We start from the raw sequence: 24895 nt of genomic DNA, 5'->3' as shown, positions 1-24895 counted from the left end.
AAAGAGTTGCAATTGTTTCAATTTCCAACAGCAATCAACGACTAATGAATTACTTGAAAATATAGTTCCATTCTTCCGGCCGACACAAAGAAAACTCACTGCATGTGGAAGGCCAACATTTCTCAGAGCGTTCAGCTTCTCCAACCCATCCAGATCGAAACATTGCCCAACTATGGATAAAATCGGCTTCAAGCAATTTATCGACTTGGTGATATTCGGACAATACCTATTGGAATGTTAATGAATGATTCACATGATTTGTACCACCAACAAGATAAACATACTTGCTAAGAAACTGAGTCTGATTCGAGTAAGACAGTAGCTCCAAATCGTCTTGCAACTGGTCCAGGTCCAGTTTTGAACTAATACAGCTGGTTAGGTTTTGAATGGCGGCGACGAACCGTCTGTACACCTTCTCAGATCCAGTTCTCTGCAGACACATGGCATCCATTTTGAGTCCCAGGTCACGCGATCCTAGCAAATCGATCGTGTCCGTGTCAACGCATCCAGTTACGTTCCAAACAAAAAAGGCTGAAATAGCAAATATGAGTAATATTTGATATGAAATTATGTGCGAAAGGACTTACCGTAAATGATTAAGAACGAAAACGCCAAATTTGAATATCGCATTTTTATCTTATAGGTCACTGAGCTCGAACGGGACCTGAGCCAACAACACATAGCAGCTAGAGTTGAGAAACGGTTTCAATAGACTGTCATGACATGATTTTACGCAGATTAGAAAGTTTGTTGCTTTAGAGTTTAGAATAAAACTAAACATCGGCTCAACTGATTCTGATCGTAGCGAATCGATAAGAGGTGATGGTGATGAATAATACTTGGTAACATTGAATTTAGGGTGGATGTACCATGCTGTTCATAAACTAGGTAGACAGTTTCTGAGAGGTTTTAAATTTTTGAAAATATTTGTATGGACCGTAGACACTTACCCACTAGCGCTAAGGTGTCTACGTGGTTTATGAACAGCCCCCAATTTTAACGTATAGAAATAACTTGTACATCTACCCTATTCAACACTGCTGAACTTTAAAACTGTTTCGCTTTGAGCATGCTAAGAAATGATATAACGTTAGCATTGTTTAGCAGCAATGGTCCAACAACAGATCGTTTTACTGATCGGTGCAAATATGCATGATTATTCAATAATCTTGGATTTAGCGCTGACATTCCAAAGCACTCTAATTAATATAGGATTACTAGATCAAACTATATCGACTTACCTATGAATTCGAATTTGACAGTTGATTACTAAAGATGAACATTAGGGTGGGTAAACTTTACAATCCACTAGCGAAAATCGATTTACTCAATATTCATTTTTGGAAACTTAAAACTCACCAAAACACTTCTGCTTTTACGGAAGATTAAACTGTCTGCGATTGCAGTTAATTTTTGGCCATGCACTCGAATAGGTAATAGCGATAACGTATTTCTGGTCTGATACCGGTCAAGCTCAGTGGTTAACTGATGATGAGTAGTTGTTGTTTTACCGCTCTCGGTCGAGTAGTTGCGGAATAGCATGATGACATCGAATGTGGGGAAAACACGGCATTCGGTCGCGATCGATGGCAATCATGTAAGGTCTGGAACAGCAGGCACATTGCCCGTGTTAGAAACAAAAAAGTTGTACACATTGCTATGCGAACGGCAGACGTGACGTTACAGAAAACAGCTGTTTCGTGTAAAAATATAAACTTTGCCCTGAATACTAAACAATAATCCCAATAAGCCGGTTGGACGCCGGTGCCGGTGGTGTAGTGGTAAGCGTGACTGCTTTCTCACCCCAATGGGTCTGGGTTCAATCCCAGCCGAGGTCGGTGTGATTTTTCTGAGGCATAAAAATCTCTGGTCACATCTTCCTTCGGAAGGGAAGTAAAGCCGTTGGTCCCGGCCCATGTATTGTGTTTGAATGGGTTTGATATCCTACACAGGTGTGGAAGCTGCCTTCCTGCACATTCGATTGCCGTCAATGCATGGCAATCGATGTCCGTCGGTGATTGGCACTAGATTGCGGAACAGAGACCGACGTTAAATAAAGGAAAGAAGAATAAGAAGAAGCCGGTTGAACCAGACCTTGTAAGATTGACATCGGGTCGGTCGTCCATTAGTGTTAATTGATGCCCTTTTCAGCAATACACATAAATAAGCACAATATGCAGTAGTTAGTAAAGAAGCCAAGTCATTGGGTGTCTTGCCGGTTTGTCATTCTATGGAAAGTTATCTTTCTATTTAAAATGTAACCCGCGCGATGATGACCTTTCTAAAACGAAGCAGGCACGGCACGTTAGACTTCCCTCGTCATCTCCACGGCAGAGAGTTCACAATAATTGGCAATGCATAAGGAATACATTTTATTGGGGGTTGAACCTGGATGTTTCTGACCTATACTGCTAATTGAATCATCTGCATTCGTAGATCGTTTAATGAGCCAGCAGTCATTCTGGTCAGTATATCATTCTATAATATCACGTCCGCTTTCTAAACTAAAGTTGTCCCGAAGAAACGTGCTCAACTTTTTGGCTCAGCTCTGGTACTCTCTTCGGTCCCAAGCTAATCGATGCACCCCTCGAAACATAGGAAGATCCACGAACCCCTCATTTTGTCTGTCAAACATTCATAGCGAATCAAAACTAACATAGTGTAGTACTAGAATTTCGACTAGAATGGGGTACGTTAATCGTTTGCTTGGGACCAATAGGCTAGTCAAGTAGTGAGCCAATTTAAAATCGTTAGTTTCCACCGGTTGGTATTACGGTAAGCGACTTTCAGTCAAATTAATTAATTATACAGTGCCTTCCCGTTTTTGGTAACACTTGTTTTTGGATTCATTACTTTCTATAAAGCTCATCCGAAACTTATTTCAATTTATGGCAAATCTCAACTGATGAGCCCCCTTGAGAGAATAAGGTAATCGAAGTGTGCCCTGCGTCTAAGCTGACGTGAAAGTTTTCCGGTTGTCAAATTGATCGTCTATGTTTTTCCGTCGCGTTTTTTTCGATTTTTGATCGGAGGCTATCAGCCACTCGATAACATTTTTCTAAAGAAGTTCGCCGGTGCAGGATTTTATGGCCGAACTAAGGATAACTTCAGATGTATTTTCAACGGAATTCTGGTTGCTGAAGCTGTAGTTTGGGATTCCAATGATTTCGGTTCCGTCGGAAGTGTAGTATTTTCTTCAGAGTGAGCTATATTCCGACGATTAGATGATGTTATGTGTATTTTTGGAATAAAGCATACCCTAATAAAAAATATCATAAACTAACGATAACCCAAATAATAGAACTATTCCACAAATGGTTTGGATGATACTCCGAACACGTCGCTACGCAAAATAACCATAACAATTTTATAAGGGTGGCCCACTTAGTAATAGAACAACATCAACAAACATATCAGAAGGGTATAGTTCGAAACGTAAACAATGACTTTGACCGTCGATTTCTCTTGAATGACCACACACCCACGGAATCTGACTACACCAGCTCATAGAACAAACATTGCTCAGTCAGATGTTTTTTTTCTCCTTTGGTTTGTTTTCCGTCGGTTTCGTTTTCCGTCGATTTTTTTTCCGTCGATTTTGTTTTCCGTCGGTTTTGTTTTCCGTGCTGAGCACCAATGCTACCAATGCTGCCAGGAAGGCAGCTCCCACACCTGGACCCTACCTAACGACCCATCAACTCATGAACCGGGGACCAACGGCTTTACTTCCTTTCGGAAGGAAGGCGTGATCAGAGATGTTATGCCTCAGAACATCCCGGTGGCGCCGACTGGGATTGAACCCAGGCCTGCTGGGGTGAGAGGTAATCACGCTTACCACTACATCACCGAGTCGCAAGAAATCGACGACCCAAGTCATTGTTTACGTTTCGAGTTAGACCCTTCTGACATGTTTCCCCTGATTTGGGTTTATCTCGGATTAGAATTAACGGATTTGAAAACGGTTTTCACTCAAGTGCATACGATTCCTTATATGTTAAGGAAAAAATACGATTATTCGTCGCGGTTTCGATGGAATTCTCGAACTTTTGCTTAAAAATGGCCCATCAAGCGGCGCACAACGGTCTTGTTCACTGTTTTGGCGATTTTATCCCACCAAATGTCTGAGCTGGGGACAATTGGGCGGACTGGGTTTTCGGAACAAACTGGATTATGTTGTCATTGTACCATTGTTGTACTTCCGGGCTGTAATGACAACTCGTAAGATCCGGCCAAAATGTCACTGGACCATCATGTGACTGGATGAAGGCCAGAATTCGCTTCTGGAGGCATTCGGTTAAACCTCCGAGTTCATCATTTTCTGTCTTCTGGCCGCAGCCGCAAATTCCCTCCCCCGGAAATGCTCCTCGGGTTTATTCGCGAAATGGAAATCAATTTAGAAAGACATTTGTGACCAGCGTACACGTTCCGACAGTATGAAAAAGGTCTAATTTTTTTATAAAAAGAACGTGGATATCGTATTTGCTACTCCTTTTTTGATCAGAACAAATGGATTGCACAGAGAACCACATATATGGCGCTTGGGATTAGCTTATCATCTTCAATGTGTAAGTTATTAAGCTATTTATTGATGATCAGCACCGGGCGCCGGCCACGTCCACAAGGTCTTTTGGGAAGGGAAAGGATGAATAGTACAACCGATGTTATAGAGACTGTGTTCACCTTTGCGTCTCTACGATTGCCATTGGAAGGAAAGTTGTGTTAGTGTGGGTCAGGTTATTTTAACGTAGGACTACGCCTGTGATTTCTATATCGGGGTACACTTTGTGAAAACCGAAAATGGAACATGTAACAAAATTATTAAAGATTTTGAACATTAAAACTACTGAAGCATTGGAATTGCCAAGCATTGTCCAATGTAAAAATAAAAAGTGATAATGTTATCACTGTTTTTTATGAAATAAACGTTCTTCTCAAACCCAGCCGTCATAAGCGAGTACCACTTGGTTGCTGCTTTAACCTGAAAAGATATAAAAGAGCGCTGCTGTCTTCGGACGGCATGGTGAGTAGGCAGCAGAAGCAGCAATAGCAGCAGTAGGAAGGTGGTGGCAAGTTAGGTAGTCCGCTCTTCTACCCAACAAGCAACAATGACTGGTCGTGGCAAAGGAGGGAAAGGTCTTGGTAAAGGAGGCGCCAAGCGTCATCGCAAGATTGTTCGTGATAACCGTCGTCTGGCTCGCCGTGGCGGTGTCAAACGTATCTCCGGTCTGATCTACGAGAAAACACGAGGTGTGCTGAAAGTGTTTCTGGAAAATGTGATCCGTGATGCTGTCTCCTTTGACGCGACAGACACACTCTGTACGGTTTCGGAGGTTAAATCAAAGATGAATACTAAGATGAAACTGTCGGAAGAAAAACTTTCTATTTTAGTGTCCTCTTTCACGGTCCCTTTCATCCAATGAAAACCCCCCGTATGCAAGGTAATTTTGTGGTTTTGCTGCCCCCTCGGTAGAGATGAAATTTTGCACTCATTTTTATCAAACAATCACACCAAAATCAGAGATGTCCCATTTTTTAATTACTCGATTAACAACCAATCGATTATTTTTTTGTTCGCTGTGCTACCATTTTTCCTCCAATGAGAGTGCAGCACATGTTTGAAACGATCGGTGATGATCCTCTGGAGATGTTAATGCTTATATCGGCATGATATAACCGATTACAAATATTTTACTTTTCGGTTCGTTAATCGATTAATCGATTATTCGAATAAAAATCGGCCATCACTAGATGAATAAGAAACGTCATTTAAAATATAAGGACCGTACATAAATAATGATACAATTTGAAAGGGACCGGGGCTAATCACAAATTACGTCCCCATGGTAACTGAAATAAACACGAGTTTTCACCGGTTGGTTCTACGTCATCATTGCGAACAACGGTAAAACCCCATAGGGCTGTCCCTTGTAGTTTTTTTTATAAAAAGAACGTGGATATCGTATTTGCTGCTCCATTTTTGATTAGAACAAATGGGTTGCACAGAGAACTACATATATGGCGCTTGGAATTAGCTTATCATCTTCAATGTGCAAGTTATTAATTCAAGCTATTTATAGATGATCAGGTCATTTGGGAAGGGAAAGGATTAAACCGTTGTTATAGAGACTGTGTTTACCTTTGCGTCTCTACGATTGCCATTGGAAGGAAAGTTGTGTTAGTGTGGGTTAGGTTATTTTTTTTATCTGGATTCACTGTGGTAAGCGATATGCGATCGGTAAAGCAGATTTGTTTATTCAAATCTAATGAGGATAGAGAATTAGACATAGTGACAAATAACAAGGAAAGAGATGGGCCTGGGATTGAACTCCTGACCATCTCCTTAGTTAGCAGAAACGGTAATCGCTAAGCTTTTCATGAACATTAACGACAAAGAACTCACCAGCTCTGTGCCACCTCTTCTACTAACACCTAGATCATAGGAGACATATGATGATACCTTTCCATTATTGTTATGTTTAACATTATATCTCGATGAACATTTCAAATGGCCCTATCTGCTTTGATCGATTTTCTTTATCGACTGTCTCTTATCATAACCACTGCTATGCAAACAGATTTCGCGCTAATTCTACCACATAGTTTGATAGAGGAGGTTCTTATCTAGTGTCCAAAACGTCAAATACAACATGCAAAGGTTTTGCAGCTGATTTATTGATGAAGAGAATCGATCAATGCAGATAGGACCTTTTGAAATGTTTATCTAGATATATACCAATCGCATGACATATTATTATAATTCAATTGATTTAAGGTGATACTCTAAGGAAGCCTTAGCTTGAAACTTTAAAGGCACAAATGTCAGCTTCCACAAAACATACAAATTTTAATTTTTTTTTTTTTTTCCTTTGGTTTGTTTTTTCCGTCGATCTTCTTTTCCGTGCTGAGCACCAATGCTACCGACGTGCCAGGAAGGCAGCTCCCACACCTGGACCCTACCTATCGACCCATCAAACTCATGAACCGGGGACCAACGGCTTTACTTCCCATCCGAAGGAAGGCGTGATCAGAGATGTTATGCCTCAGAACATCCCGGCGGCGCTGACTGGGATTGAACCCAAGCCTTCTGGGGTAAGAGGTAATCACGCTTACCACTACACCACCGGCGCCGTTACAAATTTGAAATTGCTACTTCTTGTTTGCTGTGCTACTACAAACAGAGAGTAGCAATTTCAAATTTGTATGTTTTGTGGAAGCTGACATTCGTGCCTTTGAAGTTTCACGCTAAGGCTTCCTTAGAGTATCACCTTAACTAGAAGCGTTTAGTACGGTATGCCCACACATCCTTACATCCCTGATGATTCACGAAATGCATCGCTGTTTGAATATTTTTATTTGAACTTGATTCATTTCACATTTCATTTCAACCATGCGACAAATACAATGCAGTAGTGTGTCATGGTTCACATTGTATGCAAACATCAATATTGATAAGAAACATGATAAGGTGATGATAATGATAATGATAAGAAAAATGATAAGGTGATAATGGTTAGAACCCAATTATTTTTAGAATACTTTCTCGTACTGGGTGCGTTTGTATTAGATTCGATTAGATTAGATCTGAACTGTTGAGCCCCCTTGAGAGAATCAACTCGTGTGCGCATCTACAAACCAAAAATCTCACTTGAGATTCTCATGTGGAAATTCACTCACACTCACATCGCCAAAAAATCATTTCAAGGGAAAACTCATAAAAACTCAAACATCAATTGATAACATGCCCTTTTTGGCAAGGATGGATCGCTCTTTTGGGACTTTTTCGTTACGTTTTAATATTGAATGCTTACGTTAAATCCAATTGAATTTTCAGTTAACATATCTTAAAATAGATAGTTTAGTGCTATTAATCTTCCTCTCAGAGACGAACCAGCCAACGACTGAAAGTCTCTATAAAATAGAAATGAATTAATCAATACCTATCATAATTAAAAAAAATTCACACTCTATTGTAGTTTATAAATCTGCCACTTCAGCAGCAGTGTCTGCGTACCTGACGTTTTTCGACCTAAAAAGTTTAAATTTCTTCACAAAAATGAAAAGAGAAATAAAATAAATTTCAGACATTCAATGAAAATACTCATTGATGTGAATTTCAATGTTGTGATATAACTACTCTATGCGAGTCTACAGTGAGCTCTGACCCTCTACTATATTAATTACTAAAAGTAAAATTAAGTTTCATTAACTGAGTGAGAAGTTATAAACAAAAGAACAATTTGTGTGAAACAAGAGCATGCCAACTCTTTGCAACCATGTCGTCTGTTGTCAGCGGGGTTTGATAGAACAGGTTAGGTTGAGTTATCTTTATTAAAGAGATTTTCAACCAGACGCTGGATTATCTCCGGCTGATAGAAACAGTTTCAATCGACCAAGAATTGATTCTAGTACCGTGGACCCCCGGTAATCTGCACGGTAGTGTTTTAGCGACGATGTTTTATGCCTTGTTCAGATTACAGAGTTATAACATGTTACAGCGCTATCTTGAGGGTGGTTTCTGTGTTGCAACTATTTGTCAACCGTTATAGCATGTTATAACTCTGTAGTCTGAACGTACTATTACAGTGAGAAATATGTTGTCGGTTCCGATAGCTCTGCCGACATGAAATTGGGGTTTCACCAACCTTTATGGCTCCATAGGGATGACGCATTCATAATTATGTATGGCTTCTCCTCTGCAGTTTGAGTATGGTCTCACGTGTCGTACGGTTAAATACACATTACGCCAAACACATTTATTAACGATTAGACTAACATTTATTTACTACTACTTACTCTAGTCATAATCTCTCTATCTATCTAATCTCACATTAACGCAGCCAATACTTTGAAAGCATCCTGGAAAATGACGACTTCACGAATCCGTCATTTTTCTTGTCAACGGCCAGGCCAACTGCGCAGCATGTGCCGCAGAGAGGATTTCAAGGAGTCAAGTGATGTCAGAAATGAATATCTGAAACCACTCAACAACCTGAGATCAAGGGAAAGGAAGAAAGCGTGGACCTCCCGTACCAAACGCTACTTAACTCTAGTCATAAGTGTAAAAACTACGTATGGTTCCCCCGATCGAACCGTTTTCACCGGCGAATCAATAGCCACTAGCGATGAATTTGGGGTTCGCAAGTTCCATCCCGCTCCAACAGATCGATCTCTCGGCCACGATCTCGATAAGAGATAACGGCCGATTATCCTCTCCCGCAGGCCGATCGTAACTCACCACCACATAGCCTATGTGTGTTTGGTAGATGTTGCTGAGATCACCACGCCGTAAACAACAAGATCCTGCCTATATGTTCTGGATATAGTGCAGTTGTAGCCAACGACACAAGGAATAGTGGACTGTATGTAAAAATGATGACCATTCCACGGTTGTAGTGCGAGGGGTTCAAGGTGATTTCCAACATATGTAATGTGTTATAACTGTTTGTCTGGTGCTTTTACCATATACAGGGTGAAAGGTAATTCCTGTCAGTGTTCTTAAGCAATTGTAGTATCAAATGGGTTAATCACATACATGTCTGCATATTTTCTTTTAGAGTCTGTTCAAATGTCAATACGGAATGCAGGTTTGTTTTGAATTTTCATTCGTTTGATACTCGTGATAATCATGGACGCGAAAAGGGAACGAGTGTTAAGCCTGTTTTTGACGCATCATAGACCGTGTTCTATTTTGAAGACGCTGAAACCACTCGGAATAAACGAACGATTCATCTTTCGCACCATTAAACGGTACAAGGAAACCGGTTCGTGGAAAATCCCTCCCAGACCCGGCCGAAAACGCAGTGTTAGAACTCCGGAAGTTATCAAACGAGTGAGAGAGCGAATTTTTTTCGGAATCCTTGTAAGTCTGGGCGTAAGATGGCCAAAGAACTCGGAATGTCGCAGCCAACGATCAGGAGTATTTTGAAAGATGATCTCGGATTGAATGCTTACAAAACAACAGCGGGTGCATGGTTTGACCAGAAAGCAAAAGATAGGGTTAACTATCCCATTTTCAGCCTATTAAGCACAACCCGCACTTAGTCTTTCTTAATCTAGCGCAGTTTAGCACCAAACGGAATGTTAATATTACTGATGGCCTCCAAATTTATTTACCTTTCCGTACATACCGTAAAACTTGATAAAGAGAAACCAATCGTTGAGATATTGTCAAAAGTCTAACACTGCTTCTTGACGCCAAATTCGGCCTACGGATTCTAAACTTGGCCTAACGCATTGAAACGCCATTGAAACGCAAATGAATTCACTTCGGCCTATCGGATGAAGATAAAAATTGATTCGGTCGGAGCGCTTCTTTTGTTTTTGGGAATTATGGGTGCAAACCTTCATATCACGCGTTCTCATTGGCTTCGTTCGGTAGCTTATTAACTAAAGTATCGTACCAAACTCATAATTGACTTGTTAACTCTGAAATCATGGAATTATTTTGTGTTTTCTGCACGACAGGCCCAAAATGGGCGATTAGGCCGAAGTAGTTCTCTACCCTAGCTAGAGTCGAAAGATGTCGGAAACTGCTCAAACTGTGATTGCGAAATTCTGTTTTGGGATGAGAAAATGTCCCTGCTACAGGATCACCACTACCAGCAAAATGATAGGGTATATGTTGCATATCTTGCTGATATTTCTCGTGACAAACTGGCTGTTCAAAGGTTCCAGAATGTTTCCAGGGTGATGGTTTGGGGATGTTTCTCCAAAACATTGAAAGTTCGATTGCTGTTCAAACCTTTCTGGTGTTAAAGTCAACAGTAAATATTACATCGATAATGTTTTAAAGACCCACTTGCTTCCCTTCGTCCAAAAACATTATAATAATGCACCATACTGCTTCCAACAAGACTCTGCCCCGTCCCATCAGGCAAAAGTTTCATTTCGTCGAAAGAGTGGCCTGCCTCCTCACCCGATTTGAATCCTCTCGACTTCTTTACAAGGAGCTACATATAAGGCGAACTAGGGAGTACCAAGGGACTAACCGTGGAAACTTTTAAGCAACGTTTGGTTGAAAATATGGGACTAAATGCCTCAAGATTTTCACTGTAACGATTTTCAAAAACGGATGCGGCTTGTAATTAAAGGAAAGGGAGAAAGATTTGAATTGGACTAAGTTAAGACAAATGTACATTCATACCACTGTGGTCATAAAGTTACTAGAAGTTCAAATTAAAAATAAACCCCGTTAATATGTACGAAGTGACTGAGCTAATTTTTCAAAAATATTAGGTTTTTATTTTTAGCTCATAAACTGCCATGAGCTACCATTATTCAAAAAATATTATTTTTTAAAAATTTGTAGCAAAAAGGTATTTTTTTAATATTATTCCAGAAAAACATTACTTTTCTCTACAACTTTGTCTCAGACGTCATTTCAATCAAATGTGCCGTTTACGTGCTACAAATTCCGTGGAAAATTTCAATGACGATATTTTGAAAATTTTACAATTCCAAATGAGAATTATTGCCCATAACAAATAATTGACTCCTTTGACGTGGAACTGCTCAGTGAATAAAAAAAAACAGATAAATTATGTTTTCAAGGAGAACATTGTGAATAATAAAATACTTGTGCGCCCTTACTGATTTAGTTAAGAGAGGCTGCCCTATTTCTGCATCGTGACGACACGAATGAACTATTTCAGTGGTTCTGATTACAAGTACTTAGATTTTATTCGTAATACGATTGTGGCTTATTTTAATCCGAAAAATCCCGAGGAAATGCGCGGTGAAAGGATGTTACTCGTTGAAATCACAGAAGTGTGGCTTAACATCCACAAATTTATCGAGCCAAAAAAAAAATTATCGGGAAAAAAAACTACTTAGTCAATGTAAACAGTACCACTAACTGTCAAAAAAGTTCATCCGATTGATGTTAAGCACTGACGGTCTCTTCAATAAGTCAGCTGTAAAACTGAGTACGAAACCTGTACCTGTACGAGCATGGTTTCATGGTTTTGTACACAATTAAAAAAAAAAGCTTTTGGAATTCCAAACGACTAGTTTCCGTCGTCAAGCAGCTAAACAATTTGATGGACGCACCAATGGTGCTTTCGAAAATGGGTCAAGTTACAATCGATTACCAAACTCAGTGCCTCCGTTGAAGCCACTAAATTCAATGTTATCATTACCCCTTCGTAAACAGCAACAAAAAACTTTTCAGTAAAAAAGTCATTTTCTTTCGGTTTTCTTTCTCGCAGATACCGACCGGATTCCGAAGCATAACAATAAATGGTTGTGGTGGTAATTCTGCTACTGTTGCTACTACTACCGCTGCTGGATAAGAACGGCGATGATGAGTTCGTCGGAACACACCAATCAAGCTGTCCCACACTGGCTGTGCGAAAACTGCCAGCGAACAACAACAACAACAACAAGGAGAAGCAGCACGAGAAAGGACGACGGGCCTTCCTACCTGCCATAGCAGCAGAGCCCCCGAAAACCACAAAGGCAAATCGTTCGGATTTTTATGGTTGTACCTTCTACGGTTAGGAGAGGCTCCCAAACCTAATAAACAGCAACACACCATCCCCAACTAGGTACTCTGGTGAAGAAATAACAAGAAAGCATCGCGTTCCAGTAGCGAAAAAACAACAATAGTGTGTTTGTGCCTAACCTAAAAACGAAGAAAATTGGTGTAGCGAAATCCATGCTGCTGCTGCTGTTACCTACTGGAAGTACACGCCATACCATCGCAGACAGACCGTGCGCGGGTGCTACTTCAACCAACTGCACTTAGTACTTACACGCCAATGTGCAAAGGAGTCACTATCGTTGTTTTCAACTATATTAATTTTGAGTGCATTTACTGCTAAAACTGTCATAACTCATGTGTGCTGACGCGTGTGCTTCCAAAGTGCTCTATTCACAAAAATGATCGTTCAAACTTGAAAATTTCCCACGCGGTGCAAAACGACTCCCTCTGACGGTACGCGTAATCTTACCGAACTAGCAGTAGTAGCAGTCAGAAGGCAACAACGCAGTCCCCGTAAGGTTCTATGTAAAAGGGCATTGATCCAAGTTCAATCGGTGCTCGGTAGCGAACACGTGTAGACCATCTGTGTCTGTGCCTGCCACATGGGAACTTGCGACGAGTGAATCGTTTGGAAAAGCTCTGGAAGAGGCAGTGGGAAGGCCGTGTCGTTGTCTATCATTTCAATAATAAATAATATTTACGACCGGGTCCCCCAACCCATCCAGTACCACGAGAGGGAAGGCAATAGAGTGGCAGTTTGTTTCGGAGTACATAGTGAACTATCGAGCATAAATTTCAGTGTTTTGGTTGAATCTATACCGTCAATAACGTGCCATTTTCTCGTCTCTCGCGCGGTGAGCTTATATGCCATAGGCGGAAAGTGATGGTAGTGGTGCCGCAGTTTTCCTGCAGAGAAGAAGACACCTGCCACGACGACGGTTGGCAGTAAATTTTACATCGCATCCTAGCCGTGTAGTGCCGTGGTACCTCTCTAACTAGCTAGCTAACGGGGTTACATACATACTGCCAAGTCGCATTTCCTTTCCCACGTGACGGTCGTTTTCGTCGTCTTCGTCGTCGTCGTCGTCGTCGTCGTCGAAGTCAGTCAATTTTCGGTTGTATCCGTTCAGCATAAAACAAGAAAATGTCTACGAGTCGTTATTTAAACTGGTCGCGACCGTCGCCCGGGAGGCATCATCCGCTCCGTAAGCAGATATCCTGCTTCGAGTCCTTTTCCGGTGGTGGGAGAAGTCTTTCGGTAAATAACCTCGCCTCAGTGTCCGCGGACAAAAGTGTCGACTTTGCCACCTTCGTGACGGCTGCCACAATCCATAAAAATCGCTTTCAAAATTATCACACTTACCATCAGGCACACCATCGGGGAACCATCATCACAGCAGATACCGGCACCGGCGGAAGTGGCTCATCGACACTGGTCTCGGACGGAGGGCCACCGAGGGCAACACCACGTCGTCGACCTGCCAGTGCTCACATGACATCCTCGTCGTCATCGTCGCCGTCGTCCTCAGTGCTATCCGGATTAACGATGGCCAAGAAGGTGAACACGCACGAAAGCCGAAAGGTCCTGACCAAGCAGCTCTCGCTGGATCATCCCGGTGCGCTGGGTCCTGCGGCGGGCCATGCATGGACTACGGCCGCTAGTCGGGCGCCATCAATCGGCGGGACCAGTTCGGTCGGTGTAGATCATCACGGTGCCGATCCGGTACAGAGTCCGAAAGTTTGTGCGAGCTCCGGCATCAAGAAACGGCCACCTGGATTAAGTGTGAAGAATGAGTACGTATATGTGATGATGTGATTAACAGTTGAAAGCTTGTGCTTGAAGGACGATCTAATTTCGAAATTATCGAACGTTGAGTGATTGGCACTGAAGTGCTCTGGGATCAATAGAGGGAGAAGATCCTAATATTTTCCCCTTATGGTAAAATTGGACGTTTGACCAACCGTTCTTGTTCTTCGATTTTTCACCGTTTGTCCATGGTTTTTATTTTTTATTTTTTTTATTCGGTAAGGACATTTTGAGATATTTGGGTTGGGTCCGGCGTCATTTCGATCAGAAGTGCCGTTTCGACGCTAATTTTTTTTTTTGAAAAATCTCAAGGGCGCCATTAAAAAAAATATACATGATCCAAAATAGCCAAATATTAGCAAAAAATATGAATAATTGCCCATAACAAACAATTATGCAAAGTTTCATCCAAATCGGAAAAGGTTGAGTTTTTACGATTGGTCATTTGGCGTGGAACTGCTCTATATAAACAAAATTCTTGATTCATCCACCTGCCTGTGAAAAACAGCTTTCTCGTTACATGGCTTAAATTTCTATTCTAATCACTATCGCAGGGGCACTCGTAACATGCCTAAGTTTATTTGTTTGTTTATTTGTATTCCTCCATCTGACAAGGTTGTCTTAATGAAGTTGGACAGGGAAAAGCCAAATTGAGTCATGGTGAACTCAAATTGGCATAAAAACCCTGTTTCTTTTCTTAAATTAAGTACATAGAAACAGAAACTAAACATTAACAATTACACAGTTCACAGCAAAAACAATGCAAAATACAATAATTACTACAGTGTAAATTAAAAACGTTAAAATGCGGTCAGTGTCATAAAAGTGTGTCAGCAACAGTGCAGCATCGTCATTGATTGTCAAGTCCTCGTGGAAGGGTCGAAAGCAACCGGAAACAAAAATGAAAACAGGTAGCACAATTCATACAGTCATCAGGGGATGGACAGTCACTCACCTGCTCATAATCAATCCATGCACATAACAGCTTTACAATCGATTACTTAGGCGGCGTTGAAAAGTAGCTGCAGAAGCTTCAAAGTCGAAAAGCTCAGATACATCATTGAAGCGAGAGGCCATGAACCGTATTGGGTCGTGTTGCCCGTATCGACTGTTGCGGGATGCCAAATGCAGGAAGTTACGCCGACGAAGGGGGCGTTCAGGTACATAAACGTTGATATCGGCAAGAATGGCAGGTGCATCCACCTCACTAGTTAATACTTTGGCGACAAAAACCGCTTGCATGTCAGACCTTCGTTTCTCCAGTGTTTCAATTCCTAACAGCATGCATCGATGTTCGTAGGGAGGTAGATTTAGATGTTCACGCCAAGGTAGATAACGAAGAGCTAGGCGCACAAATTTTCTTTGAACCGATTCTATACGGTCAACCCATATTATACTGCTGTACGGACACCAGACTATAACAGCAGATTCAAGGATCGAGCGAACCAAGGCGCAGTACAGTGATTTCAGACACAGAGGGTCACGGAATCCATCGGCAAGTTTAAAGATAAATCCAAGCTGCCTATTCGCTTTTGAAATCACATCAGCATAATGTGTCCGGAGGTTAAGTTCAGAGTCCAATATCACACCAAGGTCTCTAACCTGATTCAGCCGTTCTAGATCATGACCAGCAAGACGATAGTGGAAGATGATCGGATGACGTTTTCTGGAAAACGAAATAGTGTTGCATTTCGTTACACACAGTTCCAGTAAGTTCCGTTTGCTCCAATCCTCAAATGACTCCAACAAACTCTGCAGGTAGGCACAGTCCTCGATGCATGTGATTACCATGTAAATCTTAACATCATCGGCGTAGAAAACACGATTTCCAGATGGTAAAACAAACGATGCATCATTAATGAAAAGCGAAAACAATAGGGGGCCTAGGTTGCTCCCTTGTGGAACTCCGGATACAATCGGGAAGGCGGTTGAATGTGAGGAGCCTAATTTAACTTTCATAGACCGTCCTGACAGGTATGATTCGAACCAACGAACAAAGGCGACGGATACTCCAAATTTCTCGAGTTTTCGAAGCAGAATAGCATGGTTCACTCGGTCGAATGCAGCTTTGAAATCAGTGTATATAGCATCTACTTGCATGCCAGCGTCCATCGATCGAATGCACAATGAAGTGAATTGAGTGAGGTTCGTTGTCACAGATCTTTTTGGAAAAAATCCATGCTGGGCACTAGAGATGTAATTCTTGCTAGCTTCGAACAAGGCATCGTTCACGATTATCTCAAAGAGTTTGGAGCAAGCATTCAACGACGTTATCCCGCGGTAATTGGAAATATCACACTTGTCCCCCTTTTTGTGAATAGGAATCATGACCGAAGTCTTCCACGCGGATGGGAATGTCATTCGCTGTAATGAAATATTAAACAATTTCACTAGCGGCATCAATAAGACACTTGAGCAATTCTTAAGAATGCATGCAGGAATACCATCCGAACCGTATGACGCAGAATGTTTAAGTTTACGTATCGCTTTTTGTACGTGCTCCTCAGTGATTTGGAAAATTCCAAAGTCGAGCCTATCTGATGGTGTGTCATGGATGGCTGCATTTAGATGCGAGGACGAAATCGACATGTCCGAGAAGGCACTCTTGAAGTGATCAGCAAACAGCTCACACTTGTGGGCATCTGTGCTAGCAGAGCGGGCACCGAGATACATAGACGAAGGTAACCCATTTTCCTTACGCTTCGACCGAACAAATGACCAGAAACGTTTGGGATGCAGGCGTAGATTTCTCTGCGTACGGTCTATATAACGAGCATACATTTCGCGGTTAAAGCTAGTGTATTTATTGCTGACCAGAACAAAACGACGTTTCAGGTGTTGTGATCGATTACGTTTGAATTTCCGAAGAGCAGTACGTCGACAGCGCTTCAATCTACGAAGCCGATTGTTTGTCCATGGAGGTTTCAGAGTAGGACGCTGAAGTGGCACGTGAGCTTCGATAACACGACGTATCTCAGAGTTGAACGACTCAACGATGTCATCCAGATCTCGTTCGTCATCCAAAAATTGCCAATCAATCACAGAAAATGCTTCACTCATCAAGTCATAGTTGACACGGCGGAAATCAAATTGCGGGTTCTCGTGTGGCTGATCAAATCTCACTGGTGACGGCAAAGAAACGGCAACCTCAATAGCGGGATGTGCAGTGTCGAGTTCTACAAGAGATTCAACCGCTTCAGAAATGCTGCAGTTAGGTAGTGCTGTATCGTTCACCAGTACTAAGTCAAGAGTACGAGAACTGGCATTTTTCACAGAGTTGATTTGCGTCAGACCATTGAAACAAAAGGCATCATATAGAGCACCATCAGAAGTTGAAAAACGGGATATACTGGAATCTATATGAAGTCCGCCATCCTCTGAAGCAGTCCAATGCATGTTGGGGTGATTGTAGTCACCGAACTGAAGCGCAAAATCATGAGGTTTCAAGCATGATATTACTGAACTAACAGAATCGCTATGAAGCTGAATGAGGGACAGATCATCTCTACGATCAGGTGGTAGATATAATACTCCAATACTGACTGAACACGTTTGCAATTTGATTTTTACCCACAGCTGTTCCAAAGCATCACTAACTGGAGCTGGGTCGACACAGCAGCACAATCTAGTAGACACTGCAATCAAAACTCCACCGCCGCGCAGCTTTCTACTGTTCAGTGGATTGCGATCAGTCCGAAAAACAGTGAATGATCCACCAAATAGCTGAGTTGATAGGATGCAAGTGTCGAGCCACGTCTCGGTTAGAACTATCACATCATACTCCGAATCTGCCGCAGCGAGATAGAAGGCATCGATCTTCGTTCGGAGTCCACGGACATTTTGATAGAAGATACGAAGTTGAGAAGAAGAATTTGAGGGAGGCATGCCAGTAATCTGTTGAGTCTGAGCGCAGACAGGGTGGATCACAGGACTACCACTTTCAATCTCAGGAACGAGTCGGTTGCGATGAACAAAAACAGCATCTTGCAGGACAAGGTCAGAGGGCCTCGATGCTTCTGGAGAATTACCTGCGACGTGCAGCGGCAACTGGATTGAACATGGTGAGGCTGGTGTGCTGTTATTGTCAATATTAGACCACAATTGTCGTGGAGCAGAGACGTGAGATGGTACTCTGGAAACCAAGATATTTACAGGCAGAGAAGTTGTTGTTTGCTGACTGTACTTGCCTACGGTTTGATTTTGGAAGACCCATGTGATGAGTAAGTGGCGTAGAACTTAATATATAGTAGTTTAACGCTGGGTAAAAACAACTTAAAAATGGGTATTGGCTTCTCAGGATGAGATCCATTTGGCGAATTTTCACTTAAATTTGACAGATCGACTTAAATTAGTCAAAATGAATTAAAATGGTCGAAAGTTCCTTTTTTTGTTGATCGGTTGATTTTCTAGAAGATGTTTGTCAAAATTGATTCCTTGTCGGGTGTTTATTAGACTGATGCAAAATTTGAAATTTTCGCTCCACAGTGTTCAAACGGTTTCAAATCGGGTCCTGATTAGCCTCCGAAAGTTTAAACTTATTTGATAAGACTGTCTTGGCACAAACCATTTGAAGTTTATATGGAAATTACTATGGAAAAACAAAACTTTTTGTTAATTGTCTTCTTGCCTTTTTACATATTGTACTGTTAACAAATTCAATTTTTATTCTTATGGGAATTTTTATCAGCTACAACTTTGCAGAAAATCGTTTTTCAGCCAAACGTCAAATTAAATAGTTATTAATTGTTCAAGAGGTTGATAATATTATGGCAAGATTAAGCAACTGTATTGTGGGCAACACTGTATTCTGCAGTGTGACATAGTAGCCCTGATTTTTGTCCTCTATTCCACGCGCCATAAACACCAATGTTTGAGCACTATCATAAGACATCAGTGACTTGAATCACTAATAATTTTTGTTCCTTACATTTGATCGAAAAGTGGTCTTCAACAAAGTTGTAGCTGAGAAAATTTTCAACAAGCTCAGCTATCATTTTCTAAAGTAGAGTGAACTGGTGAATTTTGAGATCGATATGAACCAGAATTATGGTTTCTCCATAGTAATTCCCATATAAATTTCAAATAGTTTGTGCCACGTCAGTTTCCCACTAAATGAGTTCAAATTTTGGGAGGCTAATCAGGGCCCAATTTGGAACCGTTTGAGCACTGTGGAGCGAAAATTTCAAATTTTGCATCAGTCTAGTGTTTATCCTTGTCCATCTGTCAGTGAACATTTACCAAAAAGAACACAACCTCAGTAGATTCTCTCTAAAAAAAAAAGATTTAATTACTTAGAAGTCATCAAGGCTGTGTTCCACTTGGAAAATTTTCACTTAGATTTGATTGATTCGGAAATCCCTCGAGAAAGCGTCTGTCAAAATTGATTCTTTGTCTGACAAAAATAAGTCTGCTGGAATAGGTGGTTTATTTGAAAATTTTCCATCTGTCAAATTTAAGTGAAAATTAACCAAATGGAACACAGCCCAAATCGATCAGATTCGACATTCTACAATTTTGTATGAAACTTTACAGAATTGTTATGGGAAATCATACAGATTCTTCGCTGAATATTACATTAGGTCTTAAGTAACATTGATCGATTCTCTTTGTCGACTTTCTCTTTCGTTAATAACTTGAAAACATAACCGTTGAAAATACCTGGCAATGACTTTACATGGCCGTAGGGATACAATGAGGAAGCCGACGAAGAGAATCTGTCAATGTTACTTAGGATTTATGCTAACATTCGGTCATTTTGCCATCTTTGACATTTTTCAATAAATTTTATCACGAAAACGTCTTTTGTGATCTAAATGCTGTCTGAGACAAAGTGGTTGAGAAAAATGAACTCTTTCTATACGGTTAGACCTAAAGTAAGTTGTTTTCACACATCTCACCACTATAGTGCAGGAGCCCAAAAGAAGGTAAAGCGGGTCAAAGTAGTTTTCATTTATTTCACGAAGTTCACCAAGGGAAAAGTTCGCGAGTCATAGTGAGTTTTCGCGAACTTTTCCATCACTGCTTGTGTGCAATTCGTATGGAATTTTCCACTTGAGCTTTCTATCCAAAAGTAAGTTAGTTGTACCCAAAACTAGGTAAATATGATTATACTCAACGTTGGGTTCCCACACTTTACTACCCCTGTTGGGTGGTTTTGCTTCTCTGTTTTTGACAACATTAGAAGGAGAAAAGAAGACAACGTAGGTAAAAGTGAACTGGCCGTTGGGTACTTTTTTCTTACCGTGTAGGAAAAATATACACGGTTAATTTTGTTTAGCAGATTTGAGTAAAAATCCCAAAAAGATGTTAAAAACTATTCTGTTACAAAATGTCCTTGCTCAATATTTATTAAAAAAATCTTAAAAGGCTCATGAAAAATGCAAACTTTTAAAATATTGCAAACCTTTGACACTATACAATTGACAAAAATCGTAGAACAACAACTTTTAGAAGAAAAAAAAAATAAACTTGTTAGTACAGCTTTTTATGTAATTTTTAGAAAACAATATTTGAGACAATTGAAATCGTTTTCTGTGCAAACATTAAACATAAAAGCATAATAACAAAAAATTTAAGAATTTCACCGAAAGTTGTTGTTCTACACACTAAGATTTTGTTTCCGTGTTCGGTAAATTTTACCGAAATCAGAACAGCTGAACGTTCGGTAAAACTTTGACTTTCATTTTAAAGGCTATTGAATTTGAAAATAATATCAAAACATGTTCAACCTTGTTTGAATGATCAAATCTTTTCATTTTAGTGGAGATTTAGTTTCAAAGTAGCTGAAAAGCAATTGAATTGAATTGCATAAATTTTACCGAAAAGTTCAGCTGTTCAGATTTCGGTATAAATTACCGAAGTCGGCGATAATTTCAAAGTGTGTAAGATGCTTGGAAATTTTAAGGTTTGCGCTGAACCCTATTTGATGACATTTTTTTTTTGAGAGCCGGAGTGAAATTGTAATGAGATCTTCTCAGAAGGAGTGGACGTGAGCACTGAAGGCCGGCCCACAATGGATACGTTTTCAGGTTTTTTGACAGTTAGCCCATGCATTATCTGCCAAAAAACCCGAAAACGTATGCATTGTGCGCCGGCCTCGAGGCTTTAAAACGGAGAAGCACTACTGATTACGACCCGTATTGAGATTTTAAAGGTTATTCAAGGTTAACTACATTTCATCAACCAGGGTTGTGGAGTCGAAGTTGGAGTCGCACAGTGCACGGTCGTAATGATTTTTTCTGTTTTAAATCGTAATCGTAGTAACGTATTAGATAAAATCAATTATACGATGACTTATAGCGAATTTGTTTATTATCGGGGTTGGAACCAGTTCCAACCCAGTGCGAAACCGAATTTTTTGTCAGTGCGAACCTTAACCTGAGGTAGGTTTTAAAAACAAACGATCAAACTGACGTTTGTCAGGAAGCAAACAGAGTCGATCTTGATACCCGATCCAGGTTGGAACTGAATAATAAACAAATTCGCTATTAGTCAAATTGAAGTGCTGGAGGAAATAATCGAAGCAGGCTGTTTCGAATCTAGTTGAGAAAAGCATTGACTTTCTATGAGCGGCCGGTTTTGTTTTATTATTGTTTTACATCAACAGGCTGGATGAAGCCCCAATGATGTTAACCTTATCAACTATGGTAAAAAAAATACATTCAAGCATGGTCATAACATAAAAACATATATCTTATAGTCAGTTACTCCTGCCGGCGAAAAACAGAAGAAAACTTTCGACGAAGCGCATCACGGGAGAGATGAAAGTCGAAAACAGATCCAACTCTGTTGAATGTTCTCTGCAGTCCGCAAATCGCACCGTGTACGCTCCATAATTTTGTGCGACGTAGAGGCAGTCTTAGCATAAGGTTATTAAAGGGTGTCCACGATGAAATTGCCACACACAAAATTGATTCGCAAAATTCGAGTTTTCATCCGATTGCCATCAAATTTTCAGGGATTGAGAAATAACTATTAAACTTCATTCAAAGTGTTTTTTATGTTACTTCATACGCGAAGTTAACGATTTTCAGAGTTGGTTGGAAATGCTAACATGAAGCTTTAGTGTGATGATTTATTAGCTAGAGAATGATCTTTAGAAGAGTGTAGGTGTATAGTTCCGTTAGAGTACGGCAGTATGAAAATTGAATAGAAGTTGAAAATGAGCGAAGGGCCATTAAAGCGACAGTTTTCAAGATAGACGCACATTTTTGCCTAGCCCGTACGATGTACGCGGGGACTTGAAGTATGTCTCCAAGTCCACAGGCAAAAATGTGCGTCCCTCTTGTTGCTCATAAACTGACTGCGGCTGTGGAATAGTTCTAGCGACGTTTTCATCACTGCCTAAAGCCCCACGTCGCGAGAGCATTTCCAGTCGATGGTGTGTTATAATGCAGTTCTTCTTTACCCAACAATTGTGTTGCTCCTCTCGTCATGACCAACGTGATCATCTCAGAGAGAAAGCAGTAGGGTGGTTGTTGCGTGCTGTACCATCATCAGCATTGTTGACGGCTACTCCCGCCTTGAGTTGTTACATTCAAAGTGTTTTTTATGTTACTTCATACGCGAAGTTAACGATTTTCAGAGTTGGAGACATACTTCAAGTCCCCGCGTACATCGTACGGGCTAGGCAAAAATGTGCGTCTATCTAGAAAACTGTCGCTTTAATGGCCCTTCGCTCATTTTCAACTTCTATTCAATTTTCATACTGCCGTACTCTAACGGAACTATCCACCTACACTCTTCTAAAGATCATTCTCTAGCTAATAAATCATCACACTAAAGCTTCATGTTAGCATTTCCAACCAACTCTATTAAACTTCATTTTACCATTTTACTCGTATTTTATTTACAGTCCATACGCAAATGCCCGCACCTTGGCCTTAATCCCGGCCATAAGATTCTGCACAACCTGTGAATCAACCGTTTTTTGCATGTAAACCCATACTTTCTTCAGTTCCTCGACTGTCTTCACTACCTTAGGTCGTTTAAGAAGGTGCTGCTTCATAATCGCCCAGTACTTCTCGATGGGGCGGAGCTCCGGAGTGTTGGGAGGGTTGAACATTTTCGGCACGAAATTGACCTTATTGTCCGCATACCACTTCAGCACGTCCTTGGAGTAGTGGCATGAGGCCAAATCCGGCCAGAAGATTGTTGGGACGTTGTGGGCCTTCAGGAGAGGAAGCAGCCGCTTCTGGAGGCACTCTTTTATGTACACCTGTCCGTTCATCGTGTCCTGGGTCACGAAAGGTGCACTCCGCTTCCCGCACGTGCAGATGGCTTGCCAAACCAGGAATTTCTTCGCAAATTTGGACATCTTCTGAGTGTGGACATGCTCCGGAACGCTGAACTTATCCTTGGCCGTGAAAAACAGGTTGCCGGGGATCTGTTTGAAGTCGGCCTTCACATATGTTTCGTCGTCCATGATGCAGCATTCAACTTTCGTCAGCATGTTGAGGTACAACTTCCTGGCACGGGTTTTTGCGGACTTGTTCTGCTTCTCGTCGCGATTACGGGCCTTTTGTACCTTGAACGTTCAAAGCCCAGCCTTAGTTTTGGCCTTCTGGACAAAAATTCGGCTTAGGTGCAGCTTCTTAGCCACATCCCTAACGGAGGCGTTCGGATTTCGGTTGAAGGCCCCAACTACGCGGTTGTGATTTTTGGTGTTGTACGGAATACTTTTTCTTTCACTTCTGGGCTTCCGATTGGTGGTCAACCGTTCCTCGAACCGCTTAATCACTCGCGACACCGTGGAATTCGCGATTCCCAACGTTTTAGCGATGGAACGATGCGAGAGATCTTTGTTCTCGTGATGAATGCGCAAGATTTTATCACGCACGAGCTGTTCTTTCGACTCCATTTCCGCGAGTTTTGATCACAGGACTTTAAAACTTGCAGGATGTAAATAATGCACTATGAACTAAATCCACCCAAATTTTCATTAAATTCTACCCAACGGTTAAAAAGTTAGAGCAATTTCATAGTGTGGCAATTTCATCGTGGACACCCTTTACGCAGCGGTCGGGGTTGAACATTCAGGTCAATTTGCCTCAGGATAGCCTCGCAATCTGTCCTTCCTTGCAGAATATCGGCCACGGTTAGGGCTCTGCTTGTGTCTCTTCTAGTCCGGAGAAGTTCTAGGTCGACAAAGTTGACAACGGCTTTCGTAACTGGGTAATCGAAACGGATCATTCCAAGGCAATCTACGCAACGCAAAACGAAGAAAGCGACGTTGAACAGATTCAATTCTCTCGGCACCGTTGTTGTAGTTTGGGTTCCAAACCGCTGAACCCGCTCAAGCGTCGATCGAACAAGCGAACAATAGAGAGATTTTAGATAGTAGATATCAGTGAAGTTTTTAGCTATCCTAAAAATGAACCCTAAAGTTCTTGACGCCTTATCAACAACATATGCAATGTGTTGCTTGAATGAAAGCTGCGAATCCAAGATCACATCCAAGTTTTTCACCTGATTCACGCGTTCGATTGTCGAGCCAAGTAGGTCATAGCTAAATATGATCGGTTGTTGTTTTCGTGAGAACGTAATAGCGGAGCATTTGGCTGGGTTCACTACCATTCTGTTTAACCTGCACCAACTAGCGAATACAT

General features: G+C 41.2%; 1 protein-coding gene and 1 long non-coding RNA gene across 2 annotated transcripts in view; one reads left to right on the top strand and one right to left on the bottom strand.

Moving 5' to 3' along the window:
• Window positions 1-447: 447 nt before the first annotated feature.
• Window positions 448-1308, bottom strand: LOC135706261 (uncharacterized). The gene is made up of 3 exons (XR_010518160.1): window positions 1242-1308; window positions 588-686; window positions 448-531 (listed from the first exon to the last, which is right to left on the bottom strand). It is a non-coding gene; the product is annotated as an uncharacterized LOC135706261 (long non-coding RNA).
• Window positions 1309-13107: 11799 nt separating this feature from the next.
• The window catches only part of LOC135706905 (protein hunchback-like), a 44258-nt gene continuing 32470 nt past the window's right edge, over window positions 13108-24895 (top strand). The window contains exon 1 of the mRNA XM_065228593.1: window positions 13108-14275. Coding sequence (XP_065084665.1) covers window positions 13626-14275 — 650 coding nt within the window. The 5' untranslated portion in view covers window positions 13108-13625. The remainder of the gene's footprint in view (window positions 14276-24895) is intronic.

This window comes from Ochlerotatus camptorhynchus, unplaced genomic scaffold, assembly GCF_037179485.1.
Source record: "Ochlerotatus camptorhynchus isolate MF236.1 unplaced genomic scaffold, CSIRO-AGI_Acam_v1.1 ptg000023l, whole genome shotgun sequence".
Classification (NCBI taxonomy): domain Eukaryota; kingdom Metazoa; phylum Arthropoda; class Insecta; order Diptera; family Culicidae; genus Ochlerotatus; species Ochlerotatus camptorhynchus.
Note: the sequence above shows the minus strand (reverse complement) of the source record. Positions and strands in the feature narration are given on the sequence as shown.